We start from the raw sequence: 24,327 nt of genomic DNA, 5'->3' as shown, positions 1-24,327 counted from the left end.
TATCTTCAGGTGGAATCATCAATGATGGTGTCTAACGTGCAATATGTTTGGTAGGTCGGGGTGTGTCTACAAAGGGGATATGTGCTCCTGAAGGCGATGATATCGAGGTGCTCCGCATTACTATCCATCCAGTGCCACATGATGGACTTAACGACTAATGACGAGCTCCTTGGATAGTGCTGTCTTGTCCATATTTGCAATGTGAAAGAGGGTCAAGGCGTATGCAGAAGCGTTGCAAATAACGGATGCGATAATGGCAAGTTCTTTGCTGGTACTGGCAAAGTACGTACTATCGAAGCCATTTATGAACTGCAGTCATAGCATAAAGCGGACAATTCTGATGTTGAACAAAAGCTAACTTCATCTCTGTAGCCATGGCCATGCCCAGGCCCTGATGATATAAAGTGTTGTGTCAAATTTGCCGATTTCAATAATGCCACCAGCACGGCGTCTTCGTCAATGTCTATGACTTCGCCAACTTCCAATCAAACGCAAAGCACGTCACCGAGTTCATCCACCGCTACCTCGTCGAGCGTGCCATCTGAACATGGCTTAAGCGGAGGCCAAATTGGCGGTATAGCTGCTGGATGCGCCGTGTTTGCGCTCTTACTCGCAATCGGAGCTGTATACTTCTTTAGACGGCGAAAAACAGCGGTACGAGCGGAGGAGAAGCCAGATACATCTGATAGCGGGATTCCAGAAATGCCAGACTCTGCAGGAGTCATTGCGCGTGCTCCAAAGAAGAACGTCGTGAGCGAACTAGACAGTGAAGAGAAGAAGCTTGACGGGAACATTGCTATGAACCGAGCTCGGGAACTGGATTCAACTCCCATTACCTCGCCTGTGGAGCTTGATGCATCACCGGTCGAGGTCAAGGAGACAGATTTAAAATAATATGTATGGATATTGGGAGGAATATTGGGACTAGGGATGGGATGGGATGGGAGTTGCAACTGAGTCTTGGAATTACTGGGAATGGCGATGCGCGAGTTTTACTATCAGAGGTTTAATACTGATTTAAATTAATAACTGGTTACGTTTCGAAAGAGCCATATTCACTTGAACGTAATATTTTCTTAGAATATGGCTAATGTGTCTCTAAATTTACGGAAAGTATGTCCCGAAATCTTTTTTCGTTTATATAAGTGAGTCCATTATTCCTTAATGGCGCCTATATGCCAGTCAATAATCTAGAACCTCAAATCCCAACCAATCTTAGGTCCAAGTTCAGGCAAAGCATCAGCGACGCTCTGCACATCCTTGTCACCTCGTCCGCTCAAATTGAGTACAATATTTTCGCCCTTCTTCATCGTCTTGGCCAATTCGAGTGCACCGTAGACAGCATGTGAAGATTCAAGAGCTGGAATAATACCTTCAAGCTGAGAGATGGTCTTGAATCCCAACAGGGCCTCTGCGTCGGTAGCAGCAATGAAACGAGCCCTGGAGGAATCTTTCCAGTTACTCAACTCGGGACCAACGCCGGGATAATCCAATCCGGCAGAGATGGAGTGAGTATCGGAGATCTGGCCATGTTCATTTTGGAGAACATATGTTCGGACTCCGTGAAGCACACCCTTTGATCCACCAGTAAGGGTAGCGGAGTGGCGCTGGGTGTCAATGCCGTCACCACCAGCCTCAACACCGAGGAGCTTGACGCTCGGATCATTGGAGAAGGGGTAGAACATGCCAACCGCATTGCTTCCACCGCCGACACAGGCGACGACGGCATCTGGCAAACGGCCAGTGAGTTCCTTCATCTGGGCCTTTGTTTCCTCACCGATGACGGATTGGAAAGTTCGGACGATGGTTGGGAATGGGTGAGCTCCGATGGCAGAACCGATGACATAGTGAGTCGTGTCGAGATGGACGACCCAAGCGCGCAGAGCTTCGTTGACTGCATCGCGGAGAGTGCGCGATCCAGCTTCAACAGGAATGACTGATGCGCCGAGGAGTTTTATCCTAAACACATTAAGGGCTTGACGGCGAACATCCTCTGCACCCATGTAAATGACACACTCCATGCCGAATTTGGCACAGACAGTAGCGGTAGCGACACCGTGCTGTCCGGCTCCAGTTTCAGCGATGATTCGCTTCTTTCCAAGGCGGCGTGCAAGGAGGACTTGACCCAAGGCATTGTTAATCTTGTGACTGCCAGTGTGGTTAAGGTCCTCTCGCTTGAGGTAGATGTTAGCTCCGCCGGCATGTTCAGTCAAGCGCTCTGCGAGATGCAGACTGCTTGGACGACTCATGTATGGGTAATACGAGCGGAACTCTTCCCAGAACTTGGGGTCCTTGTTGGCCTCGTTGAATCCAGCCTCGAGTTCGGCGAGACAGTCCATCAACGATTCAGGAACGAACTGCCCTCCGAATTCTCCGAATTGTGCCGGAATAGCAGCAGGGTTCTTGGTGACATTGAGAGCCTCGAGCTGATCTACCAAACCGGGTGCTTCAGCAGATGACTCAGGAACAGGGCCTCGTTCAACAGTTCGGCCAGTAATGCTTGAGCAGTATTCTTTGATCTTCTGAGCACGCTCTCCTGGAGCCGCTTCACCGAGGACAGTGACCATCTGACTACCAATAACGACGCCCTCAGCGATACCCTGAACTTCCAAGAAATGTTCTCTTGTGCTAACACCGAAGCCTAGAGCCGCGGGGACGTTTCCGGAGTATGAGTGTACTCGCTTCAGGAGCTCTGGTAACCCGGTACTCAAAGTACCAGTGGCGCCAGTGACGCCCATTCTTGACACAACATAGATGAAGGAGTCAGCGATTCCGCAAAGTAGCTTCATACGAGCCTCTGAAGTAGCTGGTGCAATCAGCGGAACATAGGATAATCTTTCAAAGTTGCAAAATTAGCGTCTATTCTATGACTCGAGAGCGAAAGTATCCGCTTGAGATTTCACTCACCCTTCCTTCTTGCACAAGTCTCTGAACCTGACGGCTTCTTCTGGTGGCAAGTCAACCATAATGAAGCCATTCACACCTGCAGCTTTGGCATCCTTCAACATCCTCTCTTCACCATATTGTAGCAAAGGGTTGTAGTAACCCATCATCAGCACGGGGGATTTGAGGCCCTTTCGTCTGGCGGTTCTAACCATCTCAAGGACAGATGTGACTGTGACGCCATTCTTGAGGGCCTGAGTGTTTGCTCGTTGAATGGTAGGGCCATCGGCAATGGGGTCTGTGAAGGGGACTCCAAGCTCAATTATGTCTGTGAAGGAGTATTAGGCACAATTCTATCTCATCCCACCCATACAACGAAAACAACTCACCTGCACCACCCTCTTCCATCCCAAGAATGATATCAACCGTCTCGCTGGCCTCCGGGTACCCCGCGGTGACATACGCCACGAGCGCAGACCTTTTCTCCTCCTTGCATTTTGCGAACGTCTGCTTTATCTGCTCCATTGCGAATATACCAGCTTCTCAATCGCGAGAACTATCCTTTCTGTCTGGTGTTGTAGGTTGTTGCAAGGAAATAAGCAGCCACCGGTTCAGCTGACGGAGTGGCAGATATGTATGCACGCCTGGCGAGACCAGCGCACTTAGCTGTAGTGGGGCAGCAGGTGCCAAAATTAAGTCAACGACTGGATAGGACCTTGCGATACGAGGTGGCATCAATTGACAGGGAAGATGCTGCTGCGTATACGGGCGTGCGAGCTTCGCTTGAGCCAGAAATGATAGTCGAACAAAGCCCGTTTGGCCTCAGCATGGAAACTTGGGGGTGACTCAGTGGCCGTTTTGTTGCCTCAAAAGTTTTCCGCCGATAGAATTAAGATTCGCCCCACGTAGACCAGACCAGAAGAGCCGAAGTCGGTCCGTGTATTTATAGAACATCCCAGCCATGTATACGGGGAATGTCGGTTGTCGGTTGTCGTCGATATATCAAGTTTGTACAGAGTACAAGAAGTACGGAGAGAATCATGTTGGTAGCGAAGTAGTATATGTTATTAAAATTGAACTCCAATTTCTTCCATCCCAGCAGGCTCGCAGAAGGCGACCAAAAAGTAAGTAAACGAACAAAAAATCCAAGAAGATTACAATTCTGCTAGCAAGCTCAAAATAGGCAAAAATAAATTATTAGAAACAACGCAAGTAGAAAGCAAAGCAAAACAAAACGCAAATTCCCTTTTTTAAACACGCGAGGGAAAAAAAAGCAGAAAACAAAAAAACAGACGACAGTTAGAACCAGTTCTGTAGTCCCGTACCCATATCCGATGCAAATGCTCTTTCTATAACCGATAACAAAAAAAGGAGTGTAACCCATGCGGAATAATAATTCAACGCTGGCAAAAAAAGCGCATTAACAGTCAATGCTAAAAGGAGTGAAACCAGCCCAACTCGGAGTCTTTTTTATGCAAGATGCGGAAAAAATGCTGGTGTGTTCTGTGATGTTGTGCGGCCTCAGGCAGAAACAAGCACGTCTGTACAATGTGGTAAGGAGAGTCGGGGTGATGGTGTGAGAGGAAGATGTCGAGGTGGGCGGAGCGGAGCGGTATTAGTGTGATTGTGGCGGTGGTGGTGAGGTTGTGAGGGAAGGACAGTATTAGGATTAGGTGCGTCATTAGGAGGATGAAGGAGAGACATGACCAACGGGCGCAGACGCAAAGCGCGGAAAAGGAAAGAAATAATAACACAATATTACAGGACTCGACTTATAAGCGGAGCCACCAAAAAATCAAATAAACAACGATAAATGCAACCAACACCACGCTTGTTTCTGATAAAGGTCGTTAAGGAGTGACGGAAGGAAATTCGTAGACAGTTGCTTTTCAACCAACACAACTGCTCAATAACTGGTGGCATCGGGGTATGTAAGGAGTGACTGACGGGACCCAAACTCTCGAAAAATGCTGAACAGGGAATGCGCAGAGCGAAAACAAGGAGGAAATAGAGCAGGAACTCGCTATGCAGGCAGGAACGAGGAAAGTAGGAGAAGCGGAATCGACGAATTAATGAACTCGAGGTTGAGGTGAGATTGGTAGCGCGATTAGGAGCTTTGGTAGGTCGGCATTTGGTTGTGGCCAACATATGCGCTGAAATCGAATGTTGCCTGGCTAGGGACGATGATGGGAGATGGCTGGATGTGTCGATGGGGGAGGCTGGAATAGCTATATGCGGCGGTTAGGCTAGGGTGCGATGCGGCACTGGTGACCATGACAGGCATATAGCTGGACGAGGACAAGTGAGAGGCCGTGTGAGGTGGGAGCGCATTGGCCATGGAGTTAGCCTGGTGTCCCGCGGGCGAACCGGAACGAACATCCACAATACCGGAACTCGACATGTTAGGGCTACCAGCGTAGTTGGATCGAAGGGGAGCAGGCAACGCTGCGGCCGTAGACGAGTAACTGGCGGAATATTTCCCGATGATCTTCTTGAGGGCATGGGTGAGGATCTTCCATGGGAAAACCTTGACGTCCTTTTCGATGTTGCGTGGTTTGGGATTTGGAAAACCCATGATCACCTTGAAGAAATCTTCGCTGTCTGGTTTAGCCTTTGAGACGGTCATGGGACGGAAACCTTCCAGGTTGCGGCGGATACGGTTCTTCTCTTCCACGGTGAAGCGGACGCCGACGAGAGATTCAAGCAAGTAGATTGTGTCAACGCTGGTGACATAACATTCCTTCTTGCCAGCCCATTGAATGCAGCTAATGCAGATGCTGTTAGGGACACGGTCAGCAGGAGCCACGGGCTTGAAGTCAGCGTGGATAGTGCTTCCTTCCTGACGACGAGTGAATTGAACCAGGCGGCGTTGGGCTTCGCATTCCTCGGGCTTCCAGTTGAGAGCCATCGCATCAAGGTCGCCGTTCAGCTTGAGCACGGCTTTGCTTGGGTACATCGCGTATGGGTTGAATGGGGCATTCGGGCTTGGGGCACCCGCGAGGGCCTGCTGGATGGTCGAGGTACGGACCAGAGTTGGGTTTGCGCGGTTCATCTCGGGTTCCTGAGCAATGGGAGTCACGGACATGGGAGGACTGCAAGACGTTGCGGTCGCGTTAGAAACGCATGGGCTCCAGGAGGAAGCGAGCGGCGAGGGAGCAGTGGCTCTGAGCTGAATTTGATGCTCGTATTGTCCCGCGGGGAGAACCTGTTGATACTGTCCGGAATAGCTACCCATCGAGCTGGGCGTTGGCAGATAAGGCGAGTAAGGGGATGCAGACAGGCGCTCGACCTTGGTACCATCATTGATGCGCATCTGCTTCACAGAGCTAGAGTTGGCAGAAGCAGAAGTGCCATCTGAAGCGGAAGACATTCTTCTCTTGCGGGGAGACATCTGTCTTGCCTCCTGGTCGTATGTGAACGAACCAATGCGTGCAATATGCTGAGTTGACGATTCCTGGTCGTTGAGGACGACTTGGAGAGCGACGCAAAGTGCAGAACAAGCAGTGGATACGAATGCTGGAACGGTGACAGTGAGCGCGTATTGGAATTTGGAATCTTCCAGGCCCAATGAGGTAATCGTACAGTCGCAATGGGCGGACCCAAAGACGACAGAGAACGTCCAGGTAGGAGGGTTGAGCAGATCGTAAAATGACTCAACGTAGATGGTCAACTTGGTGCCTTCGTACCCAATGGAAGGCGAGAAGGAGGTCACTTCGGGAGCAGGGTTGCAGTTTGATTCCAGACTGGGCGAGCGACGGATGTCGAATGGGGAACCGGCATAGGCGCTGTTCGACATGTAGTGAGCACTGTCGTCGTCAGAAATGAAGCTACCATCCAGCATTGGGTTGTACATGGAAGTTCCGTAGGATCCTGGTGGGCACGCAAGCAGAGTTGATGTTTCACGCAGCGCGTTGGAAGTCTCGTCCGAGTCTATACAATGTTAGAATCATACGGGGAGAGAAAAAGGCTCAGGATGAACTTACCTAGGTAATCAATCTTTTGAGCCTTGTCGAGAGCAGACATGGACAGGAGATTACCAGGTTTAGCCAGCAGGCTGTCCGAATAGGCCCCAGCGAACCGAGACTCCTCTGGATCAGAGAAGTCAAGAGACTCGTCAAAGATCAATGGGGACTGGAGCTCGAACTGTAACAATGATGAAGTTAGTCAAACTGGAAGCCGAAATCTTCAGGCAGAGGCAGGCAGGCAGGTAAGGAGGCAAAAGCTGAATGAAAGAAAAGACACGACTCAAGCAGGTCGGAAATGCACAGATATATCCAAAACCAAAGTATCAGGAAAGGGGTACATACCGGAGCTCCCTGAGTCTTTGAGTAAGCCAGATTGGCGGTATTGCAGAGATTATGCAGCGGGAACAGGGTTTTGGTTTTAAAGCGAGTGACTGAGACTAGATCTCAAAAAATAAAACAGATTGAAGAACGATGTATCTGGTAAGAAGATACGCAGTTCTCCGAGACAATAAACGAGTGACGTGGGTGATTTTTTAAAATTAAAAAATCATTTAAAAAATTTCCGATCAAAGGTGAACGAATGAGGATTGGCAGGACCCGGAGTTCGTGGGTTCGTTCAGGCTAGGACGGAAAAGTGGCACAGAACAAGGCAAGTGTTGAGATCGAATAGGCGACCAGGTCTGGTTTCTTTTTCGGCGTTGATTAACGGGGCCTTGGGGATCTTGTCTCAGCAACTAGCGGTAGATCAAATCTGCCGTGAAAGAAAATCAAGCAATAAACTAAGCTGCTTCACGGTTAGTATGCGTTGATAAATTGTGGGACGGAAAAAAGGAAGAAGGAAAAAAGGAAGAAGGAGAGAGGAAAAAGTGATGCGGTTTGGAAAGGGTCTCGGCTAGTTGCAGTGGATGGACAAGGGAAACCCACCGAGAGAATAAAGGAAAACAGCTAGATGGCTTTTAAAAAGCCACTGTCGTTCCAATGAATTTTAAACAAGTGCTGCACACACTGATGAAGGAGAATCAGGATATCTGTGGATGTGTTAGACTCCGACACGACACAGACAGGAAGGATAATGCATTGAGTAGATGAAAATGATGATGGGAACGCAACAAAGGCGGGCGTATATGTCTGGCGCTGACCTTGATTATAGATTGTCCGATAAAGATTCTGCTCTTCATATGAATACCGTTGTGGAATTCGTTTGGGCTATATGGTCTCTTCCGAACAGCGAGACCTCGATGATGATGTCGATGATGTTGTTGTTGATGATGGTGGTGATGATGGTGATGAGGTGACGTTTATATATTAGCCGAGGGTGGCCTGATATCTGCCTAGTAGCAACGACGTAATTGACCGGGGTGCTGAGTCTGGTCCAATCCGTCTGCTTCTCGCTTGCAATTATATATAGACAATATATATATATATCCGGAGTATATATTTTTTGTGGATGAGTGCTGGCGTTGTTCGGTTTGGAGCGTCGGGTGGGAAGCGATCGAACGGTAGGCAGGACTACCCGGGAGCGGAAATCGGAGTATGCGGCGGATAATTAACGAGCAGCGAGATATTACGGGATGGAAAACAACGAGAACAGCGAAAGAACAGTCCCCAAAAGCAGACGAAGAAGAAAACAATGAACAATGACGAGCAAGAAAACTGATTAGGGCGCGGGACGTTGATAGAACCGGACAAGGCAACGGACGACGAGGACAACCGGGAAGCGAGCGTAACTTCGTGAGAAGAGCGAGTGTGTGGGGGGAGGGTTGTTATATCTGGGAGGGAGAACTGGGTAAACGAAGGAAAAACGATGGTAGAAGATATCAAGCGAGGGGAGAGAGAGGAGAGCAGAGAGAGGAGGGAAGAAGTAGAAGAAGTAGAAGAAGAGAGAAGATGAAGTGTGATAAGAGAGGAAGAAGAAGAAAGACGAGGCTTTTCCTTGGTCGTGTATCAAGCGTGACGAAAGATACGAAACTTACCGGCGCTCGCTCCCCCGCCGACGCCCGATGGGGACTAGCGCGCGGGTCCACGAAGCGACATGCCCCCTTCCCGAAGCGGCGATTAGTGGGTCCTCCGCCGTACACATGCCCTGTCCGGTACAAGGCCATACACGATACACGAGCGTCTTTGGTGTGTAAGGATGGTAAGAATGGTATGGGCAGGGCAGACAACAGGGACAGAGGAAGGTCACATGAGGCAGCTCCGCCGGCCAATCAGCAGGCGGCATCCCCACGTCACGCCGGTATTTTAGGTATTGGCTGTAAGGATGCGTATTGGGCATGGTCGCACGCTAGTAACACCGCCGGCGTTTCGCTTCTTTTGCTCTATAAAAGTGCTTTGATATAAGATGAAAAGATGAGGGAAGAAGAGATTACGGGGCCACGGAAGCCGGAGCAGGACGTGGACAGGAGCCATGGAGATGGAGGAGTCGCTCCAGGGATCAGCGTGTGTGGCTCCCCCATCCCTGCCGGATATCATGGTCTGTCTGTTGGTGCATGGAGCATTTCGTGCATGGCGCTGTATCCACCATCTTCGACCTTGCTTGCAGCCACAGAAGCAAAAGAAGAATCACCGGGCTGGACGCCTGACCGTCTGACCGTCTGCTATCCCACGCCAGTCGCAGCCTCTACGCCATCGATTACGGTACGAGTATAGGAGTATAGGAGTAGGGAGGTACAGGGTACTTGTGAAGATGGATTCAGCAGGATGAACCATGCCTCGCTGTTTATCTCCGTACTGGCTGGATATATGATCGAAGCAAGCATAGGGTGGTGGCCGACCGTTACAGTGTGATCGCGTCGACGTCGTACATGCGTGCATCTCATACATAGGATGAAGCATAGCTCCCTGCCTGCTGACATAAACGACGCCCTGCATCCTTCTTCTTCCCTTCTCTTCCCTTCTCTTCTCTTTTGCCTGGCCTGGTCAAGAGTAGCCGAGAAGACACTCGCCGTTGTCAAGGAAAACACCCATCATTACGGTAATTATCCCACCTCTCCGGTTGCGGGTTCTGATAGCTCGTTCTTCTCTTTGGTGCATATAAAATAGGAAAGGGGTTATTTTTAGGCTGTGTTTCTATTAATAGCCTCTTCCTCTCGCAGCAAAATCTTTCACACCACAGCATAAATATACACTTGCACAGCCCTGATGCGATGCGGATGGACGGCCACTTCACCCACCTCGCCCTCCCCTTCTCCTTTTTCGGTGGTCCAACTTTAAATATCGGATGGAACCCTCCCATGAACCGCCGGAGTAGGTAGCATTTTTGGCGTTTTATTTTACGGTTTTTTCTTTTCTTCCTACTTCCACGTCTTGGGCCCTGCGTTCTGCCCTACAGGCGCAGGATACGACCTATGATGACACTGTGGGTTTTGAGATGGAGTCTCTCAACGGCTGTATCGGCCAATCGTCTACTCATCGTCAGTGAGGATTTGGGACTGCCGCGGTGCAAGGTCAGACATCTTTTCTATATTTATTGACTTCCGTAGACTTGGCTGGAGGATGAGTGGTTCCAAGGGTTGAAGGTGTTCCTATCGATCAACGTGGTCGGCAGAGAGTGTATTCCCGAATAAAGATGAAACCCAGATCGGATCTCATCCTGTCAACTCAGCCTTCATCCATCTGCAATTAAGATTAATCATCCCGTTCTGATCTCCCAACTCATGTACTCCGTACGGAGAACGGACTAACAGGCGAGGTAAGCGCATCCTCCCCCCCCCTTTACCGTTGCATACGGTGTATACAAAGTAGCCATAGCCATCCTCCGTAGGTATACTATGCACATTCAGCATATACTCCGTACTCCGGAGCGCACGATGTCCTCCGAGCCAGTCGTGCATTTGTTCGCCGTATCCTTTCTCCTCCCTCTCCATACCCTGTGGATTCCCCTTGTTCTTCTGGAAATTGGCGTTTCAGCTTCAAAGCACCCAACACCACCCTGCGATCTCCTTACCCTTCCTGTTCCCTCCATGGTTACCAGACTTACCACCTACGCCAGGGCTGATTGGAAAGGGCCATAGAATTCTGTTCCATGCTGGCGGCCACGTCCACATCCACGTCCACCTCCCACGTCCATGGCTCTACCCTTACCCTGCAAGTAGATCAGTGCCAGAAGCATGCGTCGTGCTGAAACAGACGTTGTCCATTTCCGTTACTTAACGCCAAGTATAAGAAGGCCGGCGTGGGCGAGAGAGCTGTCGGACGGGGGGAGAGACAGCTTCAAAGGCTCTCAAGGTGGCCCTTGTGATTAATCAATGCTGTCGTGACCCCGTTCCGTTCGCTTAACTGCGCGATTATGATCAATCTGCAGGGTCCCAAGTGGTATCCTTGGTTAAATGGGGGTGTGTGCATAATAGTTGACCTTGGGGGAAACGGATACTCGATGTGCTTTGCATATCATGCCCGCATTAGCTCTCTTGCTTGCTCAATTGGGATCTCAAGGCGCGCGATGTGCTGCATCTTTTCGCGTCACCGTCCTTCCCGTCGGTACGCACTTGGTGTATACTTGGTGTATACTTTTCTGCATGCTGCCGTCCGTAGAATATCTAGGGAACATCTCATCTCGACGCCAGATCGGCTGCTTGTCGGCTTCCTGCTTTTGTTTTTTCTGCACGAGGCAGGGGAGCAAACGGAAAGCCGCTGCCCGCCGAGCTTTGAGCCGTAAGCTCTCACAGATGGCAACGGCTCCAGTGGGCTGGCCTCCCCTTCTAGGATCTACACAGATCTTGTCCGGCGTTGCTTCTCCTGCAGTTCGCGGTTCCGTCCTTTCATCTTCCCAGGGCAACCCTGCCTTGGCTTGACGCGTCCTGTCAAGATCTACTTCCGGCGTATCAGATGTCCAATGATCTACCTCCCACAGTGTGCATTGAGCAATGGACATAAATTAAATGAAAGATACGGGCCAAAGGGACGTCTGGTGGGCACAGCACAGGCGTTGCCGGGCTTCGTTCGGGCGAGTTAGGATATCCTAACTAGCCGCACGGACGGTATATCAGCCGTTTGATATTGCGAGAATCAGCTCTAGCTCCTCGTAATAAGAGGAAAAACTGGTAAATTAGTTTATTCGGAGATTATTGATTATCACTGACGATGCGGAGTTGCGTTGATGGTTATGCGGTGGATGTGGAAAAGCTTGGAAAACGTTAGGGGTAAGGTAGAGTTATCCCTGGCCTATACAAGTCCTTTGATATGCGTTTCATTTCTGAGCTTTCTCCACGCTCGGGAACAAACGCGTCCTGCAGCTTGCTTTTCTGATTTCTGGGGGGCTAGAACAGTGTAGCTCACTGGCCGAGAGAGAGAAAAAGAAAAGGTGGAAATGAAATCAATCGTTTAATTAATTGCTCTGTTATAGCTGTGGCTGGTGCTGTCGTTTTTCCTATCGCCAGACGGAGTATTCCCCTTTTTTTTCACGGGGGCCTGTTTACAGTTTACTCCCGCTCGAATCGCCAAATTCGATCACCAATTTACCGAATTGGCTTCCCTTCTTCATATCATCGAACAATCCATCAATGGCCTCGATGTTGTCAAGTCCCTGAATCACCTTCCAAACGATCGGTTTAATCTCCTTCTCCTTGACGAAATCCACCATATCCTTGAACTCCTTTCGTGAACCCATCGTTGTACCTCTGAGGTCAATGTTTTTAAGAACTGCTTGTATCAACCATGACATCTTGGGGCCAACCGTCATTCCGTAAATGGAGATTATTCCACCGTCCTAAAAGGGGGCCGTGAAACGTTAGTGATGGGCCTTAATTGGAACTCGTATGGAGCCACTTAAGAAACGAAGGTAATATCCTGCCTATCAGAAGCAGGGAAGGGGGACGGTCAACGCGCTTTGGTGCTATGTCCACTCCGCGGTTGACCACGATATTAGACTTTCGGGGTGCATATATGATATCGAGATTATGATATAGAAAAGGCGTGAAAACATGCGTGCTATGGTAAGGCAGAATGATAGTGTGGAGTCTACCCGTAGAAGAAGTGGACACAAACATACCTTTAGCAGCTTCACCCCTTTTTCAACGACCTCTCCTCCTGCGCCGTCAATGATGGCGTCGAATTTGGCCTTCCCCTTTGGTAACATACCCAGCAGCTTCTTCTCCCATCCAGCCTCCTTATAGTTCACCCCGCCTCGAGCACCCAGCTCGACTGCCTGCTTAATTTTCTCCTCGCTGGAGCTTGTAACATACACATCCGCGCCCCTGGCCGCCGCAAACCGCAATGCCATCAATGCGACTCCTCCGCCAATACCGGTGATCAAGACTGCAGCTCCGGGCCCAGAATTGGCTTCACCGGCTTTGGTCACGAGAGCCCTCCAGGCCGTTAGCCCGGTCAATGGCAACGCTGCTGCCTCAGCATCCGATAAATGCCTCGGTGCCTCCTCAACCTCGCTCACATCTAGAGTGATGTATTCCTGCAACGTTCCTTTGTTATAGAAACTGGTGCCGCCCATTATCTTGAATTCACCAGGTGGCTCAGGCGCATCGGGTGCATCCTTCCAGCCCGTTGCCGGGTTCAAGATGACCCGTTTGTCCATCCAGGATTGAGCATGGGGCACATCCGGCCCCGTAGAAATCACGGATCCGACCCCGTCGCTCAATAGGGGGGTTTCAAAGCATACCCCTGGGTAAAGATGTTGACGGAGAAAGAGGTCACGGTGGTTCAGTGAAGCTGCGGTGAGTTTGATGAGCAGCTCACTCCCCTTGGGTGAAGGTACTGGTACAGAACGGAGCGACAGTGGATAATAGACTTGACCAGGCTTTTCAAACTTGCCGTCCAGACTCGTAATGGTGATTGCATGCATGGTTGCTGAAATCCGAGAAGAAATCTATTATTCTCAATCACGGCACAACGTATAGACCCTATGATATAGGGATATAATGGCTCCTGATCGCTGAGCTTGATTCCTATTAAGCAATGTTAGTAAATAAGATCGACGTAGTTAAGGCGTATCTACAATTCAGCTCGGTTAATACCAGCGGGAATTGGGTGCCTCTCAACGCTGGGGTTTAATTATTAGCCTTAGTTACCTTGGCGAGTGGTAAACTGCTCGAAATCAAGACTTTGTTTTCGACACAAGGTCAATTGGTTTGAGGATCGATACCGGGAAGCTATTAACCAAGATGTATTAACCTGACAGGTGGTTTGTAATCACAAGCGTTCATTCCTTTTCAACGTGGAGTACGGAGTAGTTATGTCGTCACCCCACGTTTAGAGCATTGCAGGCGAATTAACACGGTATCGTTTTCCAGCAGGCATTATGAGAGTTAGAAGAATTCAAAGACTCTTGTTGGCTTAAACTGGACAACATATGAGCATAAATACCCCCTCTAATGTAGTGCAATATAGAAGATTGAGAGGCTGTGTTGTATAAATCAAGCTGGTATATGCAGATGTTGCGTAGCCAACTCCAAGATTTGCCGAGGTTCAACTGCGGGCTGCTCGGATAAAGTTCGGCTATAACTGTGATTATATAAGCAATTCTCAGCCTTCCAACAACAACAACAACATCGACAAGAAAACAACAGCAACAGCAACAACAACAACAATATACCAATAGCAACAAAAGCCGCGAATAAGACCCTGTGTATGTATCATATATTGATTATTACAGGATACTGGACCTGAGGAATGGAGTTACCGGATGATACCACGAGTGAGGAGACACCGCGCCACAACAATGTGATGCTTCATCCTGTTGATTGGATACCTCTAGGCAGAGCTAAAGCCCCAGTGTCGAGAGTTCTCGGTGATGTATCATCCACTGCAAAGGCCGTTGGGGGTAGTGATAAATACACACCCCCCCCAGGGCTAATGAACACCCCTTGGAGGCGCTAAGCCTATTTAAGTAACCACTATACCTGATTAGGAAATAAAATGGTTAAATGAACACCCCTACTTAGTCATCAACCTCGTCAAATATTTATTCCGTACTCTATGTAGATATTTCATACTCATCACCAACACCGGCGCTGCCACCACGTAACGCAGCAAATATAAGGGCCCCTGGGAGGGGCCGCGGTAGGGGCGGTGCTGGCCGTGGTGTAGATAAACAAACAGGCGAACAAACAGGCGAATAAACAGGCGAACAAGTAGGTAAATAAGCTCCAGAACGAGCCCAAAAAGTGCTGTTAAACAGCTGAAAAATAGGCCTGATACTAGCTTGATATTAGCTTGATATTAGCTTGATATTGGCCTGATATTGGCCTGATATTTGGCTGGATATTTGCTTGATATTTGCTTGATATTTGCTGGTAAACATATAGGATATCCAAACACGCCTAAGAGATATTTTCTATGACTAAGCAGGGGTGTAGATTTAACCATTTTATTTCCTAATCAGGTATAGTGGTTACTTAAATAGGCTTAGCGTTGAGAAAGGGTGTACATTTAGCCCTGGGGGGTGTGTGTTTATCTCTACCCGGCCGTTGGATCTCCTTTACATGGTCACTATCCGTTGAGCCTTGCTTTTAGTCCGCCTCCTCGTGGTCTTGGAACGGCCAACCCTTCTCAACCAGGAGTCGGTCATCGTCATCCTCTCCCCTAGCCAGCCATTCCTCCTTATATTCATTGTTCAAGGCGACAACTTTATCGTACGATTCATTTCTAACCCACCCGTCCTGGCCTAGATCGTCTAGATTCGAGTGCCAGTGCTCGGTTAAAATGTTGAATTGGAACCACTGCTCTTCTAGCGCATAAAACTGTTCCTCCTCCTCCTTGCTAAAGCGGGCAGGACACTTGACGGTTCCAGCCCGTTTCCCTAGAATCATGTCCCAGTTGAGAATGACCCTGAGGATTGCGCCTTTTAAGGTGATGAAGTTTCCTGTCCATTGAAGCCCTGCTCTCTCGGCTAGATGCTGGCGTGGCATTAGCATCGGATACTGGATTGCCTTAAGATGAGGCTTGTTGTCCCTTCCGTTGAAGACCATATATAGCCAGAACAACATCCTTCGTCGATGAAGATCATCGGCGTGTGATTTTCCTTCTGCGTCCAAGGTGTCATAGTCTGGTGGTAGAGATGGTTGCTCGAAATTTTTTGGAGGCTCGGAGTCAGGATTGTCAAACATCGATGGATTTCCTGCCACTAGGAGGAGTGGGAGGATCGTACTGTATTGCCAATCAATAAGACAAGATATCTCGCCTTCTTCAGAAACAAATATGTTGCTTGGGTTAAGGTCTACCTCGGTTGGCGTTAGCTATGAGCAATACAATTGAAATAATATGGCGTAGTATACCTGGGTGTCGCAATGTTGGCTTATTTACGGGGTCTGCAGGATCCTCCGGCAATATATAAGGTGCCAACGAGAGATATTTTTTGAGCAAATCGATGTAGATATCGTGTGGGATCTCCATTGGCATGCCCTCGAGTGCATTGTGAGGGAAATCATTCATCATGGGTTTCCCAAATTTTTCTGTCCATTCTAGCTCCCGCCGACCAATACTTTGCAAGTATTGACAGTGATCTCTCCCTATGCATAGTTAGTTTGTTAGGACCAAATTTTCTATGAGGAATACTGACAAGGCCCTCGATCTAAATCAAATCCAGCACGTCGGCCACGCCAAAACATGTAATCCGTAATAGGCCCAATACAGAAGCGGCTATCATTCTCTGATTCACTGGGAGGGTATAACCTAGCTTTGAGATTTTGCGTCAACGCATCTTTGTAGTACAGGCTTCCGTGGGCGCCAAAGGGAAAGGAGAACAGCTTCTTCTCAATATCAACGTAGCTGGTCACTAGCTTCAACCTCTCCTTAGGCGTTAAATCAAACCAGCGATCCGTCAAGGGCTTCCCCGTAGCCTTTTCCATGATGATATACTCGGTACCAACGTCATTCTCCTTGTCCGATGACCAGGAGTATACCTTAGGAACAGGGATGCCAGTTTCGCGTAAGAAGTCCAAAGTTGCAACCTCGCTTTCGGTGGTGAGTTTTTGCGGGACGGTTAATAAATATGGGATTTTCACAATGACTTCAAATCCATCATCCATAGTAAGAATGAACACTCTATTGAACCCTCCTTCTGCCAGCTTTTTGATACTTATGGTCGACTGGCGGTCAACCGCCTTTGCAGCAATGACTTTCAATGCATCCACATCGAACTCGACGTATCTTTAGGCAAGTCGAATTTTTTCATTATAAAGATAACGCCCAGACGTATATGTGAACAGGTCACGTTCAGCTATCACTGTCGAGTGATATCGTTTCGACGCGAAAACTGGAGTAGAGACAAGTTGCCGCGGTAGTTTGGGGTAGAGGAGGTGCTGCGAGCTAGATGTAAGAGTAAAGAGACAATTGTAGCATTGAGATTGCATACGCGCGGCTCGTCCAGCTGGAAGCATGATTGATTCTTATATATATACTCTGTATATAGGGTACTGTCAGAATGAAAAGACACGACTTACCATGGTGTAAATATGAAGTGACTAAATTATGGAATAGGCGAATAACAATTCCTTATTTAGCGCTAAGGTAGTTATGGCGGACCATGGAAAAAACTCATATCTTTCCAATATATGTTAATACGCAGAAATCAAATTATCATATTATCATGCTGGTTAGGCTTGCTGGAGTATAATACAAAATACCGAAAACGAAACTTAGACGACCTTTTATTGCCTCGAGGGTTTGTCAAAAGAGGAGGTCCGATAGGAGGACAGATATTTAGTCACAAAATTTAACTCACTAGCTACACCCAATGCTTAGGGCCGGGTCAAAATAGGTTCGGAAGGAACCAATTGGTGTAGACTTCGGAAAGGGGAAGCCCAAAAAAAATATATCTGTTCGGATACATACCGTACGGAATGAAGAAATACTATCGGTATGGCAAAGGAGCCGCCGCACGACGAAACGGCAGCATCTCATCCCCAGCTGCTGGCTCTGAGCTGAGTATTTTTTGCATATTCGTAGACTTGCGCCTGCCACAGCAGGTGCAACATGCGCAACAAAAAAGCTTGCCAATGCCGCTAGAAGGCATCTTAGCTTCAGGACCCTGAAGGATCTTCCCTGGGTGGACGATATTCCAGACCCCGATAGCCACCAACATTGGCGCTGCGTCAAAAACGTACATATACCATTCGTGGTATGGAATAGGGTTGGATGCAGTATGTCCAGATGAGAATTCCACTAGCCGGTAAACGATACGAATAGTGATGAAGAGAAGACTGATGTATAGCGAGTACAGGAGAGGTCTCCACTTCAGTTTCATGCCTGACAACCTTCTAGTACGCTCGAGGTGGAGCATTTGGCGATGGAACTGGATGGCAAGGACGAGGAAAAGAAGGATGAAAAATTCCTGGATCCCAATACCGCCCATATAGATATGGATGCCTCTCATAGCTGCCTCAGGGTTTTGGCCAGGACCGGCCATGCCGCCACCGACAAGCTGAATGACGAAGGCCCCAAAATCCAGAACCACAAAAATTTTCGCCAGTAGGGCTGGCTTGAAGATACCAATAGACCGACTTGGAAGGAAGAAATGAATCATGCGGGCAAGGACCATATAGTCAAAGGCATTAACCCCTATTGTATGATGGTGGTCAGAGAATGTCTTGTAGCATAAAGGGATCCTTGAGGACGGAGGACTATACATAACGGAGAGAGTAGAACCGCCAATTGGGATGTTATTGCCAACCCAGAGCTCTGCTGGTCGCGTGTACCAAGCGACCGTGTCACGAATCCCGCACATTCCCAAGTAGCTCCCATCAGGACAACCCAGACGAATCCAGCTTTATAAATAGTAGCCTGGACAAAATGTGTCACCATTATCACACCAAACAGGACAGCAAATGCAATTGCGGCGGCAAATGAAGGGTAATAGTTGTAGAGTGAATTGCATTCTGATGGTGGTACCCAGCCGTTCTTGTCGGGGGCGATCGTCGGCGTGCATGTGTTCACATGCGAATATTTCGTTCTGCTTGGGATAGAGACTGGAGGTATAGACACCGGAGGTATGGAAACTGGAGGAATAGAGATCGAGAATTCACGGCGTATTTCACGGACTGGCGTTGTAGTCGTTGGAGTTGGGGTCTCTATAGCGAAGTGCGCAACCACTTGTGGTGGTACGGTTTTTGCCGGTGTGGCGAGGGCACTAACGGCGGACGTCAGGAGCAAGAGTAGCGGCACAGCCGTCCACATTCTTTCCAATGGGCTATAGTCGTTTTGAATGGTTCAAGTCTCCCTTATCGATCTTTTCCCTTGTTTCACCTGGATTGCCGTATCTATGATCGAAGTATAGGGAAGCACAAAGAGCAACAAGTAAACTTGATAACGGTGCTGTCAATCGCAATGAACAAGCGAGTGAAATTGGCCCTGGAGGGGCTGGTATAAAAGAATGACAGTAACTAAATGGCAAAAGAAGGCAGAAAAGACAGTCGTTCTGCTATATCGACGGAAAGGAGTGCGGTTTGGAAGATATATGGCCTTTCATGCGTACGACAGCAATCGCTAGCCATCTTCTATTGATTGTCCATCATCTCCTGGAGTTCCCCTTGAATCCGCTGTGATTTCATCTGCATGCTAACATGCGAACCCTGCTTAAATGCCGGTGATTGGGGCGCAGGACGGACAGGGGCAGACGTATGTATCTGCCATATAAATAGATCCGGTAGACCAACTGGCTCCATATCCTTCCCACGAGTACGCATGTCCGTAGGGTTCCTGCGTCCTGGCGGAGCTTCCTTGAGGTTTCATGTTGGATATTGCGTCGACCTTGACCTTGATGTTGACATTGACGTTGAGATGGAAGTGCGGGTCACGGGACGCGACTCTTTGATGTCGGGCTTTTGTCTTCAACCACCAACCATTGAGCCTACCAGAGCTATCTGGCTCAGCCTCCCGTCTTGTGCGTTCTGTTTACATCTAGTCTATTCGTTACCGACCTGCACGGGTGTGTTACGTCTACTAGCTAGAAGCCTATGGCGATTGATCCCCGACTGTTTGTTTTCCGCTCTGCCACCCGCGATGCTCCATACCCCAGTTCGACAATGTTTTATCAACGCTACTATGGCCGACATATCGGTCATAGTAACCAATTAAGATGCATGAGATGGAGTCCTCCCGCAGAGAGACTGACGTCTGAACACGCCTGCCGCTGTTGAATTTTTCCCCCCTGTCCGCATCACGTAAAGGACGAAAAAGAAAATCGAAAGCGGAAACATGGCCTCGTAGTGCCATGATTACTGATTTCAAATGTGCTCTATTGCTGTTGGGGACGTGTTTGGCCACACGGCGGCACCATAATTTCATAATCGGTTCAATTTTACTCAACTGTTCGAGGAATCCTTTTCCCTCATTGGAGTTTGCGGTCTCGTCTTGCTCTCCCTGCCAGTACAGCTATCTCGCCTATCTAAGCAGCCGAGATATTCAGTGACAGGACCCCTTTTCTACTCGAAATTAGTGGATAAGTCTATACAAACACACGGAATTTTATGGCTAACGAGCCATGTCTGCTTCGCTTTTGCTTTATTCTACCTCCTTAGGTTGCGCATCTTATTTCTACATGCGTTAAGACTGCGCTTTTTCTTCTCGCTCTTGCGCCAGGGCTTGTATCAAAGACCCACACAACCTTTGCGACCGTCTCTATTATCGCAGGAACCTATATTTCCATCATCGTTCTTCGGTATTGGCAGCCTAATCGATCATCGCGACCTTCCATCGTGCTAGCAATTTCCATGGAGTTCTCTCTACGGCTAGATGCAGTTCATGCTCTGCTCAAACTATATGGTGGATGTCTCAGACGCACGCAATTGAGCAGCGCTCACTCTAATGAGTGTGGATATTGAGCGTATCAGCTCGGTGTTAAGATATCTCCACGAGCTATGGGATAGTCATATTGACATCATTGCGCTTGCCCTTTGGGTATTATAAGGGCAACTCGGGGTTGCGGCTATTGCTCTTGCAAGTAACTTTGTTGGTGAGCCCCCAGTATCAAATATGGAAATAGTCAATGTTAACTTGGAGTATTTTGTATTATAGTTTGCGCATTTTCTGGCGTCTGTGTTGCTGAAACTATGGGAGAGCTTTAACGACGGCGGCTTGAAGTTACCCAAGATCAGGCCCAGACACCTTCAACAATATTGGAGAACATAAAAGGGATTCGGCTAGGTGGATTGCAGGACCTTAGGGCGAGAAAGGTTACTGAGCCTAAGATCCGTAGAAATATCTTGGTCCGGGCCGGCTGGGAAAGCTTTAGTTATGGCCGTGACACTATGTACGTTAAAAGGGTGTCCCTATTGCTGATACTTAGGCACATAGGGTCTATCTGTCGATGACCTTGATGTTGTCTGCTTTCATGGCACGTCCACTATCCTGAATGACAAAAATAATCTGCTATTATCCAGAAGTATTTTACTAGCCATTCCAAAGGCACAACAGGTGCGTTGATGTTGAATGGCGCGTTGCAGATCTTCAATTTTGGGCTAGTTCCTGGGAACCGAAACTACGACAACACCGATCGAGCTTGGACAGAATCTGATCTTGTTGCCTATCTCCGGCAGCCCATTCAGGTTGGCGATATCAAAGCCGTATCAACCACATCGTTTGATTTTGGGTAGAAAGACACCCAGACCATTGCGTGCACCCAAAATATTTATTTGCTACCTTCGAGCGAGAGGGATTCGAAGAGTATTTGAGTCGTCAGGTGGCCCGAGAGAGGAAAGTTGGTGCCTATTTATATGAACCCCAACGCCTTGTTTAGAGCTAAAACGGCGCCTCTTTTTTCTGCATCGAAGGAGGAAGAGGCTTATCTTAACCCTGCAGCACGATTTCAAAATGAAATATTAGGTTACATGAGTTTTCAAGAGTAATTAAATAGCTAATAACGGATCCAAAGGCTGACCACTTTTATTCTAAGATACGAAAGGAAAAGCATTGCAAATGCTATCAATTAGGTATTCCTCTTTGTTTGATTTGAATAGCTATATATCGAAAGCCCTTAGGACTAGCCATTGTTGATATTGCCTAGACTAGGGCATCTATTCGATTCCACATCTAGATCATATACTTAAATATTACTGTCTTTAGTGGCTCATCATCCTTGAAATACCAAAAGGGGAGAATATCAGGTCAAATGCACAGTATCTTTTGAGATTATTAACTAATGTCCCGAAAATATGGTCCTCTGTTTCGTGTTGCAGTTCACGAAGTGTAGAGTGCCAAATGAAATATCCATGACCATCGGTACTAAGGTTTTTTCTCGATTGCCTTTTTCCACTGCTCAAGAGTCATGATCTCTGGGTCACTGAGGTGCACCTTCTGGCGATATTCATCCACTGTAAAGTGCTCGTTAGAGGAGGGTTAACCGCATGTAAAGACTGGGAATATGGCACATACCATATTTTTCCATCTCATTCCAGCGATCCATCATGTTTTGTAACTCGACCTGCTCGACCCTGACGGTTGGGACTTCGCCAGGAACTTTGAAAAGATCATGAATTCCTTTGAGATCACCCCCTATCTTCTGCCAGATACCTTCTAGAATCTCGAGTGTTTTGATGGCAGGCGCGAATAAGGGCAGAAACTTGTTAAGATCCTCCTTCAAACGCAGTAAATCAGTCTATGTACTTCGCCTATTTCAGATATTCATAGTCTTACCGTCATTCGTTGGGCGTCAGCGTTAATCGTACGGCAAGTGAGCAGCTCTTCCTGGTCTGTTTTGATATTTTTTTCGGTTTCATCAATGGCATCCTTCATTTGTTTGATCTTCATCCCATAAACACTAGCCACGGAAACAGCCGCAATGAATCCAAAGACCCCACTGAATGCATTAGCTGGAAGCTCGACCTAGTGTGCAAATAGAAGAAGGGCACTCACCACCACGCATATGACGGTGTGGTCTCTGCAACAAGTTTATCTATGCAAACCCCGAGTCAATGTCTTGCAGCCTCGCCAGTTTGATGCTCTAACGTACCGTGCTCTAGCTCGTCGTTCTCCTTCCTCAAAATGTCCTGTTGTTCCTTGATATCCTTCTCCAACTTTTGGATCTCCCCCTTTTCCCCTTCGAGCAAAGACTTGATGGATACCTGGGTTGTAGTCAAACTCACTTGGTGGCTCGTCGTAACGTTCTTGAAGTCGTCAATTTCATCGCGAACTTTTCGAGCCCGTTGTGCAAGGTCGCCGACCGCCGCAAGCAGCTTTTCGGCAAATTGGACGACGGACTCTTTTGCTTCGGCCATCGCCCCTTTATCCCCCTTCTCCTTGGCTAAAAAGTAGTCGCCAATTGCCTGAACAAGGTTAGCATAAAAGGAGCTTTTCATGTCACCCCCAGCAAGCTTGGCGTAATTGACAATGTCATCTGATAAATTGTTTATCCCTCTCCAAGTGGTATCACGGAATGTAGAGTTATCTTTTTTGATCTAATCGTCTACTGTTAGTGAGTGTGTAATCTAAAAAATCCCAGAGACATACTTTTGAATACTCCCCAACCAGCTTGTCCATCTCAGTGCTAATCTTTTTTGGGAGCGTTTTAAGATCGATTTGCATACGTTCACCATATTCCTGCTGTGAGGTAGGAAGGAAACTGCCAGCCCAAACATATTTCATCAGGTTGATGACATCAGGGTGCGAAAGAAGGAGGACGTCCTTGGTTACCGGCTTTTCCACGCCGTCCACCGTGAGCTTTCCAGTAACTTTCTGTTTGAAGTTATCACTAGGGAACCACATGCCACTTAAAATATCGTTAGGTGCCATGGTTATAGATTGAAAGCCAATTAATTCACAGGACAGGATCTAACTGCTTGTAAAATTGAAGAAATGCGTCTGTCATGGGAGAATCGGATAGAGGAACATCAGGTAGTTAGCCCATATTTATCCTGAAGAGTAAAAGAGGGGCAAAAACGTCACATATATTCCTATAGGTCTTGATCAGTAAAAGATAATAGAGGACTTGGCGGGCCATAGTTACAATGGTGTTTTCTGGGGATTCCCCCACTCTCCACTCTCCACCATTACTCATTTTGTCAATATCTAAAATTAGGTTGATCTATGAAGCTGCAATCCACAGAACTCATTTACAGTTTGGATACTAAAAGATTGATATGTTAAGATGCCCAACCCACCATGGGTATAGAGTTACTAGTCTATATATAGACTGCTGAAAAAGCACTCCTATCGGATGCCTCCAGTGGATATTATCTTTGACCAATTCCAATGTTTGTTCGCCTTACTAACAAATCCGAATGTAGTTGGAATTATGAATTAACCGAAATAAGTGCGGTGTTTGCTCAGCTTCCGATAGTGTTAACTTTATTTCCTATAAGATGTGTTACTTGCTCATTTTTGCAATTGAGTTGACGAGGCAAATGGCTCCTAGGACGCCGTGAGTAGTGGAATACGAGGCTGTATATGCAGTTCTAGACTAAATAGGGCAAAGGTTAGATGCTATTTGTTAGCTCCATGAGGTCATTCAGCCAGCCTCACCATATGTCTGCATTGTGGTTTACGCAGCTGGATGCGCGTGTGGGTGGGTTGCCAATGTCGTCGCAAAAATAAG

General features: G+C 48.0%; 6 protein-coding genes across 6 annotated transcripts; 1 reads left to right on the top strand and 5 right to left on the bottom strand.

Moving 5' to 3' along the window:
* Window positions 1–459: 459 nt before the first annotated feature.
* Window positions 460–894, top strand: GIQ15_02159 (uncharacterized protein; the record flags this gene model as incomplete). The annotated part of the gene is made up of 1 exon (XM_033549576.1): window positions 460–894. The coding sequence occupies one exon, from the start codon at window positions 460–462 to the stop codon at window positions 892–894; it is 435 nt and encodes a 144-aa protein (XP_033406737.1).
* A 296-nt stretch (window positions 895–1,190) lies between these two features.
* GIQ15_02158 (tryptophan synthase) lies at window positions 1,191–3,408 on the bottom strand (the record flags this gene model as incomplete). The annotated part of the gene is made up of 3 exons (XM_033549575.1): window positions 1,191–2,835; window positions 2,908–3,211; window positions 3,273–3,408. The coding sequence occupies 3 exons, from the start codon at window positions 3,406–3,408 to the stop codon at window positions 1,191–1,193; spliced, it is 2,085 nt and encodes a 694-aa protein (XP_033406736.1).
* A 1,582-nt stretch (window positions 3,409–4,990) lies between these two features.
* GIQ15_02157 (transcriptional regulator Medusa) lies at window positions 4,991–7,188 on the bottom strand (the record flags this gene model as incomplete). Its single annotated transcript, XM_033549574.1, has 3 exons — window positions 4,991–6,813; window positions 6,867–7,026; window positions 7,165–7,188. 3 exons carry the CDS (start codon window positions 7,186–7,188, stop codon window positions 4,991–4,993), a joined length of 2,007 nt encoding a protein of 668 aa, XP_033406735.1.
* A 5,073-nt stretch (window positions 7,189–12,261) lies between these two features.
* Window positions 12,262–13,644, bottom strand: GIQ15_02156 (oxidoreductase; the record flags this gene model as incomplete). The annotated part of the gene is made up of 2 exons (XM_033549573.1): window positions 12,262–12,555; window positions 12,838–13,644. The coding sequence occupies 2 exons, from the start codon at window positions 13,642–13,644 to the stop codon at window positions 12,262–12,264; spliced, it is 1,101 nt and encodes a 366-aa protein (XP_033406734.1).
* A 1,666-nt stretch (window positions 13,645–15,310) lies between these two features.
* Window positions 15,311–18,974, bottom strand: GIQ15_02155 (phosphotransferase family protein; the record flags this gene model as incomplete). Its single annotated transcript, XM_033549572.1, has 5 exons — window positions 15,311–16,017; window positions 16,076–16,309; window positions 16,360–16,949; window positions 17,906–18,421; window positions 18,472–18,974. 5 exons carry the CDS (start codon window positions 18,972–18,974, stop codon window positions 15,311–15,313), a joined length of 2,550 nt encoding a protein of 849 aa, XP_033406733.1.
* Window positions 18,975–22,019: 3,045 nt separating this feature from the next.
* On the bottom strand, window positions 22,020–23,525 carry GIQ15_02154 (uncharacterized protein; the record flags this gene model as incomplete). The annotated part of the gene is made up of 6 exons (XM_033549571.1): window positions 22,020–22,108; window positions 22,170–22,371; window positions 22,431–22,593; window positions 22,650–22,689; window positions 22,747–23,191; window positions 23,244–23,525. 6 exons carry the CDS (start codon window positions 23,523–23,525, stop codon window positions 22,020–22,022), a joined length of 1,221 nt encoding a protein of 406 aa, XP_033406732.1.
* Window positions 23,526–24,327: the final 802 nt, after the last annotated feature.

The sequence above is a fragment of the Arthroderma uncinatum genome, assembly GCF_011692745.1.
Source record: "Arthroderma uncinatum strain CBS 119779 chromosome Unknown scaffold2, whole genome shotgun sequence".
Classification (NCBI taxonomy): Eukaryota; Fungi; Ascomycota; class Eurotiomycetes; order Onygenales; family Arthrodermataceae; genus Arthroderma; species Arthroderma uncinatum.
The sequence above is the reverse complement of the archived record's forward strand: the minus strand, read 5'-3'. Positions and strand labels throughout refer to the sequence as shown.